The sequence below is a fragment of the Barbus barbus genome (genome assembly GCF_936440315.1).
Source record: "Barbus barbus genome assembly, chromosome: 5".
Taxonomy (NCBI): domain Eukaryota; kingdom Metazoa; phylum Chordata; class Actinopteri; order Cypriniformes; family Cyprinidae; genus Barbus; species Barbus barbus.
In genome coordinates, this window is record NC_136733.1 from 39,092,426 (window position 1) to 39,113,775 (window position 21,350).

Sequence of the window (21,350 nt, forward strand, 5' to 3'; positions counted from 1 at the left end):
GCTTTTAGTGCAAATAGCATATTTTTTTAGCGATGGATTCTATTTACACCAAGTGAAAATAGCAGTATTTTTTATAGATATGCTATTTAAACTAAGTGCATATCTAGTTTATATATGCTATATATAAGCACAATATATAAACTTATATTTTACGAAACGTTGTCAATGTTTTGGCAGAATGCATGAGGTATAGCTTTTCAAAGATTGCTGTCCATGACTATACTAAACACAACCTTTTAAGTAGAGGTCCATCTACGTTTTCTACAGAAGTGTTTAAGTGCAAATAGGCCAGCTAAAAGCCTCCCAGAAGAGAAGCATTTTAAAGCTGGTTTGAAAGGGAGACCCAGGTGGTTCATTCTTGCTGAAGAACCTTTGGGCCATATTAATGTTCTCACTGTTCCTGGTTCAAATTCAGGCTGTTAGTAAAAGAAAATCCATAGCCTCGGGTGGATAATAAAGCACCTCAGCTGCCCATGTGGACGTAGACCAAAACTGTGCTCTGTGACATGCTTTCAATTTACTTGCAATCATACCTCAAGAGAAGAAACCATAATCCAACACCCTCTTCAGTGCTACAGGGGTTCAGACCTGAGCTGAATGTATTTATCTTAGATATCTTGGATTCATGAGGAAAAAATAAAAGTTAGGGTGTCCATTCCAGCAAAGAACATGCAATGAGTTCATGTACACATCAGGTTTATGTAGGATTTAGAACTGAATTGAGCCTTTTAAAATCTAACTCAATTCCTGGATTGAGGTAAAAAAAAAAAAAAAAAAGGATATGCAATTGCAATTAAAAACAATGTAACAATCTAATGTAACTAGGTATTTAAAGTATAAAATTAAAATGAGCTGAAATTCAAAGAAAGCCAAAAAAATCATGTCATTCATATATTTTATTACATATAATAATAAAAACAACAACAAGCGATTAATAAAAACTAATGTGAACCCAAGTGGAAGAACACTACATTTCCCAGAATGCATTACATTTGTTGAATTCTTTCTTCTTCCTTCTGTTACTCCAATTTAAATTTCCCATTACCAGTTTAACTCAAAAACCTGGCTATATATAAATAAAACTATGTATTAAAATTGAATGTGTTTAGAACTATAAGAAAACTATTTGGGTTAGTTTTCTCAGAAAAGTATAAATACAATGTGGCAGACACTATGTTTGGAAACAGGCTTGAATTCAAATTACATATAAATAATACAGGAAAATATGTTGGTGATGCTAGTGGTTCAGAATTTCAACTCCACCTTTAAGATAACGTTACAAAACTCACGAGTACTCCAATGGTTGTATCGCACAAAGGCAGGACTTGTTCTGTACCTGCTCATCTTTTCTCCATCTATTGCCACAGTGGCCCTCCATGCCCCCTCACACCTAGAAGAGGCAGCTAGGTCTACCTCTAAATGGCTCTTCATAGTTGAGATCCACTCCTGGGACCCTCTTATCCGGTCTCTCCCAGCGAGGCAACACATCAGCGGGGTTCAGCGTCCCACTCTTCCGCTGCTCTCCAGCGCGGTGCTAAAATAACAGCCACTCTGGGTCTGAATGGGGCCACTGGAGAGGAAGGCTGTTAAGAGGCCTATCCCGTGCTCGGCGCAAGGGGGAACAGATGCCTGTTTGATTAATAGAAGACCACACAGACTGGGATTTATACATTTTTTCTTTCCTTCTCTTTTGAGTGGTATTTGCGCCTTAGCGTAGCTTGAAACGATTAATGACCGTCTGAACGTACAATACGAAGTCCCTCTGCGGTTTTCTACCATGTGCTGATTTCAGGGCTAATTAGCTTAACCTCACAAACCGTCTCTCTGAGCTGCAAGACTTCAGCGTGATGAATGCAGATGGAATAACAGAGTTACCTAAACGTACGGAAGCATGTGTTTGTACTTGCACCGAATACATATAGCATTGCTAAAGTGAAAGAACAACTTGAATAACACTTCTTACATGACATAACGCAACCACGTTAAAGCTTGTCTAAGTCCTTTGTACTCCAACAAGCATGGCAGCGGTTTTGCATTCTTCCTGGTCATGGAATTCTGTTCATTTAACCTCCTTCCTGCGCTCGGCCACATAATTCCGGTCTTTATAATATCCTTCTGAACCGGTTCCCGAAATGTCGAATGCATTACAAGCGTGTTTGCAATATCCATCCAGTCTAGCAATTCGTCTCTGTCAGTGACTGAACATTATCCAAGCTTCATGTTTGGCCACAAGCAACAACCATCTGGCTTTGCAAGCGAGGATAACAACGTCCTCTGCAAATAGCATTGACTTCAAACGCAGGACACAATGAAACAAAATGCTAAAAATCTCATCCTGGCATCTCCTTCAAACAGGCGATAAAGAGCCAAGCGTACATATTTGATATTCACTGCCTATCCTGATAAAAAACATACTCTCTCTCACAAAAATGCAGCTACCCTGCAGCTAGACTGATGGTTATCCCAGCCCTAGCGGGAATGATCACACTGGGGATAGTTAAACGAGCTCCAGCAATCAACTCTTGAAAGAAACCGGTCATTAGCTGGCCCACGAGTGCTAAAATTACCCTGCGCAAATGCAGGCAGGCTCCTGAGAAGGCCTGACCTCAACTTCACAAGCTGCTCTCCTCGCTGTAGGGCTCCTAGATCATCTCAAGAGCGCTGTTCCATCACCGTCTGGTCCCAGGGCGGCCGTGGCACAGGGTAAGGACAGGCTTAGCCCAGGGAAAGCTTACTGAGAGGTGAAAGATGCTTACTTGAAGCCTGTCCAACTACGGAACAATGGCTTCTCTTGCGGTGGCCGAAGCAGGGACGGCTGCTCCTCAGCTTTCTACACAAGCACCTAATGTTATTATTAAATGACTGAGGTCTAGCAAATCTTTTCAAAGCGTGTCCAATTAAAATACAGGTTAAGATTTGTGTATATTATGACGTTACTTTCATAAGCACATTTTCCCTAAAAAGTCTAATTTCCATAATGCAGCTGGTTGTTTTACCAGTTATCCTCAATGGGGATTCTCATTATTGTAATTAAATTATTTAATGATCTAAATAAGCATAAATTAAAAGTAGTACAACAAATACTATGATGAGCATAAAACTGATGCATTTTTTTTTTACTTGTACTCAATTTATGTGATCAAAATTATAGCAATACAGTGTATATTTATTGAATAAATTATATATATATATATAAACAGAAAAATGCAGCTTTGCTGAGCACAAGAGACTTCTTTAAAAAACAATTAAAAAATCTTATAAAATAAATAATTCCAAACTTTTGCGTAATATTCAGTCTCTTGGTCACACTTTATTTTAAGTTCAAATTCTCACTATTAACAAACCATTAACTACAACATTTATTAATATTTAGTAAGGTAGTTGTTAAGTTTAGGTATTAGGGATGTAGAATATGGTCCCGCAGAATACGTGCTTTATAAGTACTAATAAACAGCCAATATGTTTATAATAATAGGCATGCTAATAAGCAACTAAATAATAGTAAGAATTGGTCCCTATACTAAAGTGTTAACATTCTTTTTTTTTTTGCATTAAAAAATATGTTATGGGATACTTGACTGTTACAAAAATAATTCCATAGTGCAACAATGATTTTTGTGGGGTGAGATACGGTCCACGCGTGATTTTGTATACTGTTAAATCCTCTAGACACTGTTCACTTCCTGCAAAGCTCTCAGCCAAGGTATTTATATTGGCATTCGAAAGGTTATGTCTCATCAATTATGGTTTAGAACAGGGATGGGCAACTTCGGTCCTGGAGGGCCACTGTCCTGCAGAGTTTAGCTCCAACCCTAATCAAACACACCTGAACCAGCTAATCAAGTTCTTTAAGATCACTAGAAAGCTACAAGCAGGTGTGTTTGATTAGGGTTGGAGCTAAACTCTGCAGGACAGTGGCCCTCCAGGACCGAAGTTGCCCATCCCTGGTTTAGAATCTCTCCAAATGAAAGCAACAATATCAATACCCCATGCACAGTCAGCTTAAATGCACAGAAACTGATCTAGCATATCAGCAAATGGCCAGATGTCGACAAAATTGACCTAATTGAAACGGGAAACGAAAACGTCGAGATGTAATATTATTTTCAGAAATGTGTTATGAAAAACAACTCCCGCCCATTTAGATAACAGCTACGTCCATAGTAGTATAGCATGGCTCTAGTGCCTATTCATATAAATAGAGCATGACAACAGAATCATAATTTAAATCATCATAAATATTGAAAGGATATTCAAATAATTTATGGAGCAGGTTGGTCGACAGGGTGTGTTTTTCTGTTTGCACAGAGCAAAACGACGGGCGGAGAGGAAGAGGAAGATGGCTTTAGTAATTGCTTTTTCTACCCCCGAAGCAGCTTCCTGCCTTTTATCAAAAAGGCAATCTCTGTCAGTAATGGCTCAATTAATAATTAAACACATGTTTTATCTCCTCCACGCTCCCGCTATTTATTTTCATCTTCCTGACAGGCAGAACTACACAAACAGGGTTAGCGCTATCAATAAAGAGGAACATTCATAACACTCGCTTTCCAGAAATGAAAGGAAAACACACACACACGAGCCACAAATGGTCATATGTTCCGAGATGGTGGGGAGGAATAATAAAAGCTGGAAATAATAAAGAGATATGAACGCCATTCTTCCGTTCGAACTGAAGTTGCAGTTCTGTTTCAGAGCCAAGTGGTACCGAACGACATTTACGAAACACTCCGACTCCAAGAGAAGTGTCCATCGTCTGAAATGTTCAAATTGAATATATATCTACAAAAAGCTTCAGAGCGTGGGCGCCTGATATTCCTGCAAAGTCATTTACATACTTTACATATTGGTCAGACAGTCAGGTCTCTTCCTGTCTAACAAACCATTCTTGGACAGAATAAGTCGCAATATGGACCAGACCTTTGACTAAATGCAAATATGCGTGTAAACCAAGAGCTAAAGAGGCGGAGGAGGTAAAACAAGCATGAGCAATCACCCAAACAAAGGACAAGCCTTTTGTGTTTATTAATATCAAATGACAAGCAGGGCTAAATGACTATCCGCACCGCAATAAGAGCTCAGACAAAACAGCTGTGGAACGATTACACGCAATAACAGCTGGCCAGGCTGTCAAACAAACACAAATCCAATTCCACCCGTACAGGCTACAGAAACCCTCGCAATGTCTGGTGGGTTTAATATTAGCTGCTAATCTTGAACTATATGGCCGCTCTCGCCGGTCCATCCCTGACCGTGGCTCCACGATCCGACAGCTGCAAAGCTGATTAGCTGGTCAAAAGGTGAACTTCTATTCATTATTTAATGGGCAAGAGGCCACAAACACTGCTGCGCTAAGGTTAGCAATACATCAGCATTAACCTCGGCCGAGGAGAAGAGGCGCATACAAACACACCGCTCCCCCTCACCAATCCCTTGACCCCTACTTGCCTCCACTCATTTTTCCCTCCCTCTATTTTTTGCCCATGCAGGAGGGGAGAAAAGCGAGTGCATTTTATATTCTGAAGGGCTGAGGGGAGGGCGTGTGCGAAGGGGGGCTGGAGCAGGGAGCAGACTTTTATTGACATGCAGCAAATAGCGGGTAGGAACAAAGGCCACTCAACGGCTATTGAATCGTGGGCCTGCAGACAGAGTGCTTGATTAGCGATTCGACACGGAGACCCTGAGCCGTGTAGCATATAATGAGTGCTTAGAGAACGACCCTGCGGCTCCCAGGGGATGGCAGTGGCGGGGGAGCAACATCCATCCTCTGCGAAATTTATCCAACAAACCCCCCCTCCCTAACGTGTGACGACCAGACGTGGCTCTTAATCTGGAATTACATACTTTACGATAACGGTATGGACTGTAAATATTATTCATAATAAATTAGTTGGGTCAATTTGTTTTCATGGGTGTGCAGGCAACGGTGGATTAACAGGGAAAAGCGCACGACCAATGCGCGTTATCAATTTGATCTTGTGCGGTTGTGGCACTGGCTGTTACCCCTTTGCTTTTTTTGTTGCTTTCTCACTCCCTTTCTTTCTTTGTTCTACAGTCCTAATCCACTATGTGTGGGCCGGTAAGTTTAATGGAAACAATTTATTAAGTCCGGCTTAAAATGCCATCTGCTGTTAAGCCTTCCAAAGCCGCTAAGCTCTCAGTTTGGCCCGAAGCTGGCGGTGCTTCTCGCGTACAGTAATACGCTGTTTAAAATGAGCACAACGGGTCAAAATTAATCAGGATTAGCAAACCAGAAATCCACTTCACAAATGGCTTTCCACTACAATCGTCCTTTGCTATCCCAGCATGCCCCGGGTTTGCCTGACAGACCTCACACAAAATGGGTGCGTCACCGCTTCACTGATGGGTAAAATGAAGAGAAGAGATCAACCCCCCTCCCAACTACGCTTGGAGTCTCTAACATTATTGTTGAGCTGGCAGATGCTGCACACTGTACTAGGACCAACAATCACTTTATATCGATGCATTAGCTGTACTGTAGCTCGGAAACCACCAGTGTAAAACAGAGCTATACTTCGTACGTGATAGAATAATTGACAGACAGACAGATCAACATACAGATAATTAAAATCATAGATAGAAAAACACACTGTATCAACTGTTTCCACAATGATGCAAAAATTACAGGTAGGTGGACAGACAGACCAAACATTAGTTCAAATGATAGATATATAAAACGAAGAAACAATGTGTCAATCATTACCGTAACGATAGAACAAACAATAGCTGGAACGATAAGTACAAGAACAGCTGGAATGATAACTGCAATGACAGCTAGAGCGATAGATAGAACGATAGCTTGATAGAACGATGAGTTATGGGCATGAAGTAGCTATGCCTTCATTCAGGGCAAGAAAAACCTGGCTCTATTAGAAAAAGCACAGCGGCCACGGTTATTATATGAGCTCACATTAGAATAAAACTAAACAGCTGTTAAGCTGATACAAAACTTGTATGTCACCACAGTACTTGACTGAGGCCACAAAATCAATCAAATCAAGCACCGGCATGCACGAAAGCTGTTTACAGAAACAAAGACACATGCACATTTGTGTAAGCAGCACCACATGCATGCCGAGGTATTTCCCTGTAATGCAATTCTCCAACGCGAGACGTGAGCCAAGCGAGTAATCAGTCTGCCAGAAGTTCTCCAGGGCAGACCAATTTGGGGATCAGAGCAGAGCGAGCTTTAGATTGGTCTCGGTGGACGTACTGTAATGGGACACATATGCTCCTATACCCCCAAAATCTAGAATAACAGCCTGGAGGAATGGGTGCATTCCATGGAACAAAGTCTGGACAATCCACATTCAACAACATTCAACAGCAGGAGGATAAGGGTAACGGTACTATACATTCCTTGCCAAACGATTTAGAAGCTAAAATCAGAAGAGTGATTACAGCAACTGCAAAACCAAGTGAAAGGGCACTGCGCCACTAACACACAGGAAATTCAAAAATAAACTTAACAATTACTATTTTTACGGTTTCAGGTAAACACTTAGCCAGACGCCCTAGACCTCTTAGACTTCAGAAGTTCTGGAATACAGTGCCAAATGTTTCCTGGTTAGACCTAATAGACACCAAACTGGAACTACAGCGAAAAAATTAACTTAAACTATCAAGAAACCTATGGATATCAAAGGCTATGAAGTCTGAACTTGAAGAATAATGCAACTTCTTTGACAATAACTAGCGTTTTGAAAAATGCCGCCAGCATTTTTGATCAATATTACTAAAAGTCCTCCAGCTAGTTCCAGCAAACTGGAACTGTTATGGCACTAAATGGACATCAAAAGTTATGAAGGAACTTTCATGAAACTTAATGGATTTCAATGGTTACAAAGTCTGAACTGGAACTAGATATGAAAGATTACAATGCCAGAAATTAAACGTTATAGTTAAAAATATTATCGTCAAACATCATCCGTTCCAAATGCGAGATCTCTACAGACTTGGCGTCAAATCGCTAGTGCGATAATATTTATTCCCTGCAGTCCTAAACCACTTAATCCACATATTCCTACTCTTTACATTCATTTCTAATCCTAATCTGGCACTTCCTACTCTTTGATCCCTAGGGAGTGTGTTTGCACGACACACATTATCAGGATTTTAAGGAAGATGCAGTTTGTCTCGCCATCAGCCGTAACGCAGATTAGGGTGTCTGTAATATCAACAACAACAAGCTCTTCTGTTGACATCAGAAGAGCTCAAACCATGTGCTCTGATCTACTTTTAAACATGTCAGCTGTTGCACAAGTCTTTTCCAAAGGTTATGTCTGGAAGTCATCCACAGACATGAAAAAAAAAGACTTTAATTTGGACCCCGACAGTAGTCACAAGTTTTACTCTTCCTCTGAGCTCGACTTGTCTCTTCTCGCTTCCTCTTTTCTCCGTTTTCAGAGAGTGGAGGGCAAAGGCTCTCCAAAGGATTCATGCCGGGCATCAGAAGTGCAGCATTAAACTAGACAGCTCCTTCGCACTGTGCAACAAACAGAATTCGTTTCACAACTTAGTTCCCCTACAAAACTTGGATGTGAACCAACTAAAAAAAACTTCTTGGGCCGACTTCCTACTGCTCTCAGCTAAACTTTTGCTACTTCTGGAAACAGTAAAAAGTAGCTCAGATCCGCATTAAAAGCAAACCTCTACCATCAGCCACTTGAAAATGAGTCAAAAACACAAGGAAACAAATAAGCATCTCGGCATTTTACAGTCTCATAGGATTTTAACAGGCTTTTAGCAGGATTACAGAGCATCTGAGATTTGCTGTCTGGTATTGAGGTCTCGAGATGTAAACCCACCCCACCCGAACCTAACAACCCCTTCTGATGAGGCTGATGGTTCATGACTTGCTGCTACCAGATGTACTTCTACACATGCGCAACCTAACAAACACAGCATTTGAAGGGAACCTGGAAAAGATGGGCATCTCTTTGGCTCCCAAGCACAAAAAAACCCTTCAACATTTATGAAACAAATTAGAAAAACAGAACAGCACCATTCCGGCAAGAGTTACTCTTGTGGAAGAGGTATGGCTTGAAAATGAGCTCCTAGTGGCCTTTGGGAGCATACTGCATATTGTCAGGCTTTGGGGGGAAAACATTAACTTCAACACCAAAAACACAGCCTATCAACTGCTGCCTGAAATGAGAACAGCGCCTACTAGAATGCAAAATAAGGAGACAAGGGTTTAGCTTTATGAGTTTTGCTGCAATACAGTATGCATTATGAACGTATTGTGAATATTGAAAAGACAACCCTGGGCTTTGTTTTGAAAACTTTGTTTATGAATGGGGTAAAAAGTCCAATCAAGCTTAATCACGTCTAAAACATCCAATGCAGGAGAAATGACATTACATAGCATCCACAACATATATTCATGCTCTTACCTTTAGGTGCAGTAGGCGAGAAAAGCTTCTCTGATCCTACATCAGATGCCTGCAAAACAGAAATGAAACACAATTAGGCCATGTTCAAGTAAAGTTCCCTTTTAAACAACTGCTCTCATCCTCTCCTTATTGGGGGAGGGGGGGGGGGGGCAACAACAACATTAGGGAACAACGATGTGCCAACCTATAAATGTCTACCAACAAAAAAAGAACAGAAAAAGAAGACAAACCAGATGAGAATGAGGTAAAAACCAACAGACAAATAAAACCAGCCAACTTGCGCAATTTTCCACATCCTTGCTCTTAATGATTTAACAAAAGAACACTGATGGATGGTGACATGACAAATCCTACCCGCAGATTAGAATAGGCAAGAAGTAATCTCCCTACAAAGTGATTTAAGTGCTATGTAGACTAAACACAAGTGTGCTTTTCCTTCCCCTCCACGTACCAGATCGTGTAGTTTCTGGCAAGCAGCGAGAAAAAGAAAACATGCCACGCTCTTACAAAAACACACAGTCATTGACAGACAGGACTTGGGGCTCTTAACGAAGAGAAAGAACTCTTAAATTCTTCACACACTATACACAAGGGTGGTGAAGATTGCCGACACATACATTCCAGCTTTTTCATAGAACAGAACTATAGTCTATCAATACAAAACGCACACTATGGATTGAATTTAGCAAGAGAGAGCAGTCAGTCACGTGTTTACATATCTTCTTAATCTGAGATTCTCTATCTATATTATTATCATATGCATATGCTAAAAGACAAGCAAGAAGAAAATAACATTGCTGTAGAAAAGATTAATTTGAGAATATCACAGTCTCAATTTTATATGCAACATACTGTGTGCATAGTGTTTTCTGATTCTGCAGACCAAATTTCTAGCTCCATTAATAACTTGTTCTTTAGAATGTGTACTCAGTCTAATACGCAAAACCTCCTGTGAGTCCAGACCCGCGGCGTGGCATAATTTCTGAGACCTCCGCTGACGTGAGTCCTGGACTACATTAATAAAGAGCTCTATTTCAGCCCCATAATTCACTATGTCAGGGGACTCATTTTTCAGCAATCAAGATTTTTTTTACTACACAAGCTCTCTGTGTCTGAGCGCTGGAACACTTTAGCTCACACACCCATAGGATTACATGAAAGAAAATAGGTTCAGTTGAAACTGGGCCCGTAGCATATGTATAAGCCTCCGGTTTGGGCAAAGACTGTCGTTAACGTTCACTCGACTCGGCACTCGCGTTTAATGTTGAAAAGGAACTTTCAATACAATGATCCGTCTATGAAAGGTATTCTTATGAGAGCTTAAAACAAGAAAAGAGCTGCCAGAGAGTTAAAAAAATAGAAGTTTATGGTGCATTTCACTGTTTGTATTTTTTGCCAGTGAGCTGTTCTACCAAGCAGCCTTTAAAACTGTCCCAACAGGCCAGAGGTCAAAGGTCACTCATAAAAAATTATTTGCACTCAAACAACGCAGGGGGGCCCGAGTGGTGATTAAAGTACAGAGTGATCAAAATGAGCAGGAAAGGAGAAAGAGCGAGAGAGAAAAAACAAAGCAAAGACCCAGTCTGCTGAAGGAAGCAGAGGGGCTATAACCATTTCAAAACGGAGGAAATTGAAGCCACATTGCTGGGAGCCAAACAGCGTTGGCGGGGCCGCAGGAGGCCTGACCCGAGAGGACGTGTGATACTGGATCTGGAGGCAGCGAGGCCGGGCCTGGGACTCTGAGATACCAAAACAGCCCTCAGTTCACTTCTCCCATTGCACTCATTAACTACAGGTTATGATGCAGCCTCCTCTGGAGCACGACCCGACTCTCACAGGAGGAAAACAGAGAGATGGACGGCCAGAGGAGGTGGTAGCAAAATAAAAATAAAAGGGTCACGGCCATATGTTGAGACCTGCTGCCTATAGTTGTAAAACGCCACTGGAAGAATGAACGGGAAAGGGAAGACAGGGAGGTTAGGTCGGATTTGAAGCCGTAAAAAGAAACAATCACAGCAGCCAGAGTTTTATACTGCTTCTTCTAACAGGTTCTAACTAACTGACTATACAGGTTGGACGAAGCCAAAAGAATGAAAGCAGCTGACACTAAATACCTTTGAGAAGTATTCTGAGATTTCAACATGTAATCTAATTATTGATTAAAGATCAAAATCAATATGCAGGTGCAAAAGGTATAATATGGAAAATGTCAGATGTTTGTGTATCAACATTTTATCTTTTGCCAAATGAAAAAAATGTAAAAACCATGGAATTAATATGGTATTCCTATGAACACTACTATTCAAAAGCACTGTGTTGGCAAGATTCTTTGAATTTTTTAAAAAGAACATACATACATACATATATATATATATATATATACTGTATATACCTTCCAGATCCCAAATTTCTGAACAGTATAGTGTATTTGGTGTTATTACACAGTACAAATAATACCATGGAACTACCATCACAATACTGAACATGGAAGACCAAGCTGCATCTTAATAAAAAAAAAAAAAAAAAAAAGCTCATCTAATAAGTCCACTCAATGAATATAAACAGAATTCAATACCGTAAAAATAATTCCACTGAAATGCATCATAGAAGCAGTAATATAGCATAAGTCGACTGATGGTTTCCTCCCCTGCTCCTCCTCCTCACGCCCCTCTGTTCACCCGCGGGTTCAGTGCCAGGAGAGGGTGGCACAGCGGAGCCACTGGAGGCTTCAGAGGAAGGTGTGGCACTGGTGCGGTGTCACGCTGCCAGACCGGCCAGCCAGATGGCATCAATGACCAGAGAGAGAGAGAGGGAAAGAGGGGCTCAGCCTGGCCTGAAGAGGGCTGCCACACAGTCCTCTGATTAACCTGACAACAACGGGATGACCTCTACAACAGATTTTAACATGTGGATCATGCCTGTGTTTTATCATTGTCACCGCAAACACCTAATTTTCCCTCTCCTCCATCAGCAATCATTCCTCACCCATCATCTTCAGCCTCTCTCTCTCTCTTAATGGCAGGATGTTGTCCAGAGCTATACAGGCTTCTATTTTCTCACTGTTTATGTAACATCATGTTGAAGAGCGCCAGCTAAGGGCTGATAAACATCTCAGTCATCACCCTCTTAAAACCCGCAAGTGCCACATCAACCTCAACGTTTGCTTGTTTGTTTGTGCTGAGCTTGAAATGTGTTGATCTCGTACCCCATTGTGGATAAGATACTGTGGGTGTGTGTTATACAATATATTATGTGAACTTGAATATAATGTTGGTGAACTGTAATTGTGTGCGTTTACTGTTCAGGAGCTCATCTATCATAGACAGGAGTCTTCATTTAAGTTATATTCCACTTAATATTCAACTTTGTCCCAGATGCTTCTCCTAAGATTACGAAGAAACAAATGAGACAATTGATGTCACACAGTAATAGTACATTGCAATAATATACATTATATAAGTTACAGATTTCAATATGAAATGTTTCCCGGATATATTATATTATATTCATATTACAAATTAAAATAAAACATATCTATCTATCCATCCATCTATCCATCCATCTATCCGTTCTCCTTTAAATGCTCTCTCACGTCTCTACACCTTTGTTCCTCAGGACTGCGGGTGTGCTTGCCGTTGCACCCATGCAGTCATACAAGTTCCTGCTAATGAAACTCCAAATTAATTATCTTCACTGTGTTTGTCCTTCTCTCTCCCATCTCCCTACCTCCCTCTCTCTCTCCTCCTCTCGCTGCTCTGCTTAATGACCTCCTACATACTCGTTTATCACGAGCGCTGCTACATCTCTCCCCCTGCGCTCTCATCCTATCAGCCGCGGCACAGACCGCCTCCAGTCAGAACAGGTGTGTGTGAGAGTGATTACAGCTCTCTGCCCTCTCCACTCCACAGGAGAGTGACACACACACACACACACACACACACACACACAAACTCCCACACCAGCGCATTAGACATGCATCTGCACCTAAAGCATCATTAAGATGATAATGTATTCCACTGGGTGACCGTGCAAAATGCAGGCCTACCCACAAGTCTGTGCTACTCACCCGCGAGCGCCACATTCCACGTCAGCCGCGATTGGCTGAGGGTGGGAAACGATTCCTCCATTGAACCCTCGCTTGGCAACAACATGACGAGAACCAAAGGCAGAATCACAGCACAGCTCCTGAGGTTTGCATATCTAAATCGCCTGCAGTTCCTGCGATCCCGTCTTCTCTGTTCCTCTAATTCACCCCTTTCCTTGCAGTTACTTCATTTACATTTTTACATCCTACTTGCTCGGATCTCTCTTCATTTATCTTTCTGTAGTAATCTTCCTTATCCAATGTCTTTCTTTCTTCCATCTTTCTCGCTATAATTTAATCTCTTTCACTCACACATTTTTCTGCGTTTTTTTTGCAATAGCTTCCCCTGCTTTTGAGCATTCGCAGGATGTTAATATAGCAGCCGGCTGGTGCGAAATACAAATTAGAAAGCTATCCGGTGAGCGTAGGGCAGACTGAGATCACAGGGGAGGCAAAGAGAGAGAGAGAGAGAGAGAGGCAGAGAGAGAGAGAGAGAGAGAGAGAGAGAGAGAGAGAGAGCGAGAGAGAGAGAGAGAGAGAGAGAGAGGCAGAGAGAGAGAGAGAGAGAGAGGCAGAGAGCGAGGCAGAGAGAGAGAGAGAGAGCCGAGGCAGAGAGAGAGAGAGAGAGAGAGGCAGAGAGAGAGAGGCAGAGAGAGAGAGAGAGAGAGAGAGAGAGAGAGAGGCAGAGAGAGAGAGAGAGAGAGAGAGAGAGAGAGAGAGAGAGAGAGAGAGAGAGAGAGAGAGAGAGAGAGAGAGAGAGAGAGAGAGAGAGAGAGAGAGAGAGAGAGAGAGAGAAAAGATGTGTTGCATAGTAACACTAAAGCCAAACATCGAGACAGGGTCACAAATCAGCTCAGTTGTGGTTGCCTCCAGGGTCTGAAACATGGCCAGGAATAAACACATTATGAGAAACAAGGTAAAAAGCAAAGAAAGACAGTGTGGAAGAGCCTTCATACACATATAGTAAGCTCTGTTCCAAAACCAAGTGAGCTGCCTAAAAGGGATAACCAATATGTTCCAAAATTCAATGCAGTGCCAAAGTAGAACATAATACAGAATAATGCAGAAAAAGGCCAAAATTGCTTTATGAAGATAGCAATATTTCTGTATGGTTTAAAAGCATAAAAAGTAAAATAAAATAAATAACTACATTTAAAAAAAAATATTTTAATTAATTGCTTTTTGAGACAAAACAGAAAAAATATAAATAATGCACAGATACTTTAAAATATACTACTTACATTTACATTTATGCATTTAGCAGACGCTTCTATCCAAAGCGACTTACATTGCATTCAAGTTACAGTTTTTACAATTTTTTTATTTTTATCAGCCCTTGCTTTCCCTGGGAGTCGAACCCATGACCTTGGCGTTGCTAGCGCCATGCTCTACTATTAGAGCTACAGGAAAGGTTCTACAACTACTAATTATTATTATTAATGTATTTTAAATGTTCAAAGAATGATATGCACAACCAATCTGTATTATTATTTTTGCCTTCCGAAACAAAAACTCAATTCTATCACAATAAAAACAATACGCATTGTGATTTACAATTATGATAGGAATTATTTGTATTATATCTAAATAAATATATATATCATTATTATTATTAATAAATATACTTACAAAATTTAAATCACTCATTTTGTACAAATTGACTATTTACCCCAATATCACCACTTCAGTTTCATATGTTGGCATATGTAGACAAGTTCACTAGGTTTTGGAGTTACAGACTCAATCCCAAGCAAAAGATGCATTCAGTAACTTGGTGGGCTGAAAGAGAGACATTCAATTCAACTGTATTTCTAAAGCACTTTTCACAATATTATCTCAAAACAGCTTTACAAGGATCAAGCTGACCAGCTGGATAGTGATAGTACACTTCCCAAAACACCCGATGTACTTGTTACATTATTAGAAGAATGGCATCTACGCTAATATTAGAAACACTTTCTTATTCCGAGGTCACCGTAGCCACCCAGATCCAGACTGTATCCAGATCAGATGGTGGATCAGCACCTAGAGATGACCTCTACATCCAGGACACCTAGATGAGCCCCAGAGACTGATCCCCAGTGAAGACCCTGTCTCCAAGACGGCCATCGGGACAAGACCACAGGAACCAGATGAGTCCTTTGCACAATCTGATTCTGCTTTAGCCTAGATTTAAACTGCTGATTTTGTCTGGCCAGAGGAGAATGACACTATTTTGACAAACCATTTCCCCGTCTAAATATTGTAAAGCTGATATAAAGCCACCCAGCTTTATATCAAGCCGATGTAAAGCTGCTTTGACACAATTTGCATTGTTAAAAGCGCTATAAAAATAATATTGTCTTGACTTGATAGTAAGGCAAAATTAAACTCCAGTACAAATCAACTACTTGTGCTATGCCTGCTTTCTTGAGAGCAGTGTTCCCATGCTCCTGGGTGACAGACATCAGCCACACAGGAACTGTCACAGGCCTCCTCGTCTTTAATGTGAAAGCAGGGGAAGATAAAACGTGGCTTATCGGCTAAGGAATCAGAGCCTGTTCTTTAGTAGACACACTGCAGATACAGATCTTAGTCCAGGGTTTCTTACTCCTGCCAACACGACCGAGATAAAGAGAGTAGCAAAGAAAGAGAGCGAGAAAGAGATAAACAAGCTCTCATTCTGCTTAACCGGACACTTCCATTAGATGCTTATGCCATTCAATCCGACGAGACTCGAGTAGCCTAATATCTAAAACTCAACTGAAGCTGAAACAAACCAAGAAACAGAGCAATCTGAATGAAATGTTTCACACATATCACATACCTACATGTTCATCGCTTGGCTCAAGGGTTTTCAAACTGAATATCACAACGTAGTGCTAGAGGGTTTTGAGAGTGAAAATATTGTGAAAATCTTCGACAATATTTTATATTCCAGGTGGCAAAATTAAGTTTTTAAATATCACACTTATTAAGTATCACAATATCACATTTTTTGCAAATTATAAAATATTTGTATTATGTAAATAAAAATGAATTTCACATATATTTTTGTATTTAATACTGATCAATTGTTTTGCGTATAGTACATCTGCGTTTACTGCTTAACTCAAAGACTTTCAAACAAACAAGTGCTGGAGGTTACATATACATACATATACATACATATACACACATACATATATACATATATATATACATATATATATATATATATATATATATATATATATATATATATATAAATACTTTTACTATGTTAAGTTAACTTAAGATATTTATTAAATGTCACACTTATTAAATAAAAATAAAATGATTATAAAACATTTTTATTAAAATAAATATTTTACAGATATTTTAATAATTTGTTTTAAATTATTTGCTCAATTCACGAGCATTTTGAGTAAAACCACCGTCAATTTAAAGGTATTCACAGCAACCCGTCAAAATAAAAGTTTGTTTTTACTTAAAAGACATTGTGCCAGAAATATATTACTATTACTTAGTATGTATGTGATACTTCTACTACTGTTGAATGAAATTAATAAAACTTTTTTTTGACGAAATTCTCACAATATGTCTTCCATGTTAATTTTAATAGTAAATCCCCTTTATTTACCAAACAATACAAATGTTTACATTTTATTAATTAAAAGACAAATTCAATTTGGGTGAAACTTGTTTACTGTTTTTCATACTTTTATTACTTGCGGAAAAACTTGAAACACAATTTTAAATAAGTATAAAGAATGGCATTGATTTTTGAACATTTTCTTTTTGTTTGACTTTATTACTAAAAAGTGTGTTTTTTTAATTAGCATGTTGTTGTGTTTTTCTTTGGGACCGAAATTGGTACAGAGAACCGTGGATTTTCACTGGTATCGGTACCGAATACAGAATGGTCACCTCCTCACCAACGAAATGAACACTGTATCTACTCCGGATGCGAGCGGCAAAATACAGTAGAACCCATTATAATCAGTGGCGCTGTTTACACGGTATGCGGCACGGCGCAACACGACATGACAAATCCCCGACATTAAACTGATGCCTTGTTCCATTTATGACATAAAAGCTAGACAAGATCAAGAGACAGTGGCATATTGAATGGACTGTACTTCAATCTCTCACAGCCTTATTACCATTCATGTCAAATTAAGTATGACGTACTCTGACTAAGGTGTTCAGTGCAGACTACCAATTAAACGCATGCGATTCTTGCGGGACGGCTTGAAGCGCTATTCAGAGTTGCCCTTGTTTTCTTCAATGAGAACAACGTCTGAGTCATTCACTACCTCGGGCAAGTATGAAGGAGAGCAAAGATGAGCTGCTTTTTTTTTGTGTGGATCTGCTTCACTACAAGGGAAACCCATCCAGGCACATTTAATAATTCATAAATAATAAAGGGTTTGTGCCCCTTGCTGTGCCTTCATCTGCAGTAGGTAGAAGAAAGACAAGGATGTTGAGGATTGTTCAGGTCTAGTTAGACAGGGAGTTCGGTGGTCTTACTACGTGGTAGACCTCGGCCTGCTCTTTAATGAGAGGAAAAAAGGCAAAGTTAGACGCCCTGTTTTCATCCAACCATGGAGCCATGTGAATCTTACATGAATCATCTCCTTGTAAAAGCAAATACACATTCGGCCAAAACAAGCAGGCATCCTAACCTGAATCAAAGGTGCATTCAAAACCCCAAAAACTCACTGCACTCTTGTAAAATAGAGTTGAGCAGGATGCACACACTAAAAAAATGACCGTGAATTTAACGGTAAAAGAATGTAAAAATGCTACAGTAATAACCTGTTAAATGTTTAACGGTAAGTTCCCCATCTATATACAGTGAAAAACTGTTTTGGACAATACATGTAATGTTAGGGTTGTATACCGTTTTTGGAAGTGACAAAGAATGTATAATTTACAGTGAATAACTGTAAATTGACATTCCCAGAATTCCCTGCCTTACACTTCAGATTTGATGTTTTTTTTGTTGAATTGTTTTTTTGAAATAAGATTTTTCTTATCAGTTGTGTACATTAGGGTTGTAAGTTACATCTAATGTTCATCTAATGAATGTTTTTCAGTTTTTCATCAAGTGTTACCATGATGGTGTTTAGTGTTTGTGTGAATGACACTGTGCATCTTCTGTGTATGTTAATATTTAAAAACTGCTTGTGATGGGCTTTGGTTCATCATGTGACTTTCTCATCACCACCTACTTTTGGTGGTTATCAGTGTATTACAAGGTACAAAAAAGCTTGGTATATTAAATGTAAATTTAAGTTAAATCCGTAAAACCTAAAATGTTGCTACCCTATTTTTTTACGGTAAATTTCCAGCAACCAAATCTGCTGTTTTTTTTACCGTAAATTTAATGGAATATTTTTTTTTTACAGTGCACAGTGACCTTTGCACCTCAGATCCACTTGACCTCTGAGGTGCTGCGCTCACTCACACTACCTGCGCTGGAACTGCTTGAAATCAAAGCAGCTGCAGACTCCTGTAAGCACATCAAAGCAGACAGGCACTTCCAGGATTCATGTGGGCGCTACAGAAAAGTTGTAGGTGAAAGAGAAGGAAATGAAAAGGCAAAGGCAGGGGAGGTAGAAACTGACAGCGTGCCAACGGCTAATCCCCAACAACCCCTTGCTGCACAAACAGACACGGAATGCACTATATAAAAGGAAGCTCACAGTTGAGCCAGGCTCCTGTCGGGATGGGACGTGCCACATTAAGTGGAATTTACTTTTAAAGCAGACACCCCTGCTCGTGTTACTGTACACTGTAACGCTATCCCTGTGCCACGGCCTCTCGGCGGGTCAACCCGGCTCTGCTCGCGCCTTTAAAATCCCCTTAGCAGCTCCGCTGTCCTTAAAATAGAGAGAAGAGAGACGGATGAGGGATACCGGGGACACAGGCACCTGGTTTCATCTACTTCTCAAGTATCTCAAAGGGACAGATCAGCCAAAACTGAAACTTCTACCATCATTTACTGTACACACCATGTCATTTCAAACCTGTATGAGCTTCATGCTTCTGAACAAAGGAAAATATTTTGAAGAATGAATCAACTGTTTTTGTCCATATATTTTGTCCGGCCCCAGATGTGCATCGTATGACGGCTCAAGGTGTAAAAATAAACACTCAAGAAATGTTCTTTGACGAGCGCTAGCCACGCAAACCCAGCGAGCTACACGCATTCTGACAGAACGCTACACCCTGTCCGTTTATCATCAAGCCGACAACTGTGCTAACCTTGTGAGAGAGATTATGGCTCTGGCTTTCACACTTACCGTTTAAACCTAACCCCTTCACATACCAGCGACTGAGTCAACCTTGTGACAAAAGGCCCCCGGTGGGGTTTTCAATTACATTCAAACTCTACTCACAGCAGAACTTGCGTCATCTGAAGCCATGTTAGAGGCGAAGAGAGGGGTCAATCACACTAGACATGTCAAGAAGTGAATTATGCCGCCAGACAGCACTGTGTTTGCAACAAAAGTACATGAATAGTTGCAAAAAGTCAATGTTTTTTGCTCCACCACGCTAAAGTAATCTGACAGCAAATTGGGAATAACAATTACGCTGTGCTTTATAAAGCGCTGTGTACATATTTGTTCATGTTGTTACAGCCTTTTGTACTCAGCAAATACCTGGTAATTAGAGGGCTGTACAACCAAGTGTAATCTACTAACGTGCACACTGTGTAAGCCAGCTGAACAACACACCAGGGCCTCCAACTGCAAAACGAAAAAAGATCTTTTTTCAACAAACACCCTTATTAGCTTTGAGACATTTTGTGAGGACTTCATGGAGCAAACACTGATATCAGTTGGAACGAACACTGCCAATTAGCACCTGTAAGCTGTAAGAATTTCTAGAAAAATGCAATAAAGGTTTCGGAAGGAGCGGGTTGGCGAGGGCGTGTGTGGGCGCGGTTGAATTACAAGAGACCCGGTGGAAGAAAATTAAAAGTTGCTTTGGATGCCAAGAAAGCAATGCGCAAAATCATTCACTTCGGATTAAAATATAATGAAGCAAGTAAATGCATCTTGGTCTGACATGCTACACTTTTAATTATTCATGTGGAAATGAAGAGAGGGGATAAAAAACAACTGGCAAACAGATTCCCCAGGGTGTTCAGCCCATATACTAGGAGGCACATGATGGCAAGGATGAATTTCTCTCTCTCTGCCTGTTAAAAGCTTTAATAGTCCTTGCGAAGCTCACAGCACCAGCTCTTTCAGCTAGGAATGCATCGATATTACGTTTCTGGCTGATACCACTAAGGTGATTAATTTCATGATACGGCTGATAAATGGCCTGCACTACAATTCTATGCCATTCTGTGTACTGTAAATAAATTAAATTTATTTTAAAGTCATTTTAAATGCAACAAGTTAACTTCGGCATCACAATATTAAAGTACCGTATGAAAAACCGACATGCATTTTAAGATTTACTTAAGATTAGTGTGTATATATAAACTTTTGAACTATAAATAAACGAGATGAATAAATACATAAATTTGCATTGCTTCTCTTGGAAGAAGCATTCGGTCAATCGATTTGTTTCATATCAGATAAAAACAGGGTTATGTAGCGAATTACAGAGGCCCGTGATTGAATAAACACAAACCATGACTGGTCAATTAAACAAACCATCCTGCATCATGACGATACTGTAACAGCATTTTAAAAGCAGATAAGCATTTCCATACAAATTGCATTTCCCTTTATCTAGATCACTAGCGTATAAATCTCATGTTGCAAACTTCCAAAGCTTGAGAAAACCCACCTGAGCTCTAATGTGAGATTAGTGTTGATGATGCTAACATTCCTGACAGGGAAAAACCCTTTCCTTTCATTTGTCAC

The 21,350-nt window shown here is 40.1% G+C and overlaps 1 protein-coding gene across 11 annotated transcripts in view; it reads right to left on the reverse strand.

Annotated features, from left to right (window-relative positions):
- The window catches only part of LOC306870136 (fibrosin-1-like protein), a 283,720-nt gene that overhangs the window by 33,463 nt on the left and 228,907 nt on the right, over positions 1 to 21,350 (reverse strand). For all 11 annotated transcript variants that reach the window (XM_079417233.1, XM_079417238.1, XM_079417232.1 and 8 more), the window contains one exon: positions 9,417 to 9,465. In XM_079417233.1, the coding sequence (XP_079273359.1) occupies positions 9,417 to 9,465 (49 nt within the window). The remainder of the gene's footprint in view (positions 1 to 9,416; positions 9,466 to 21,350) is intronic.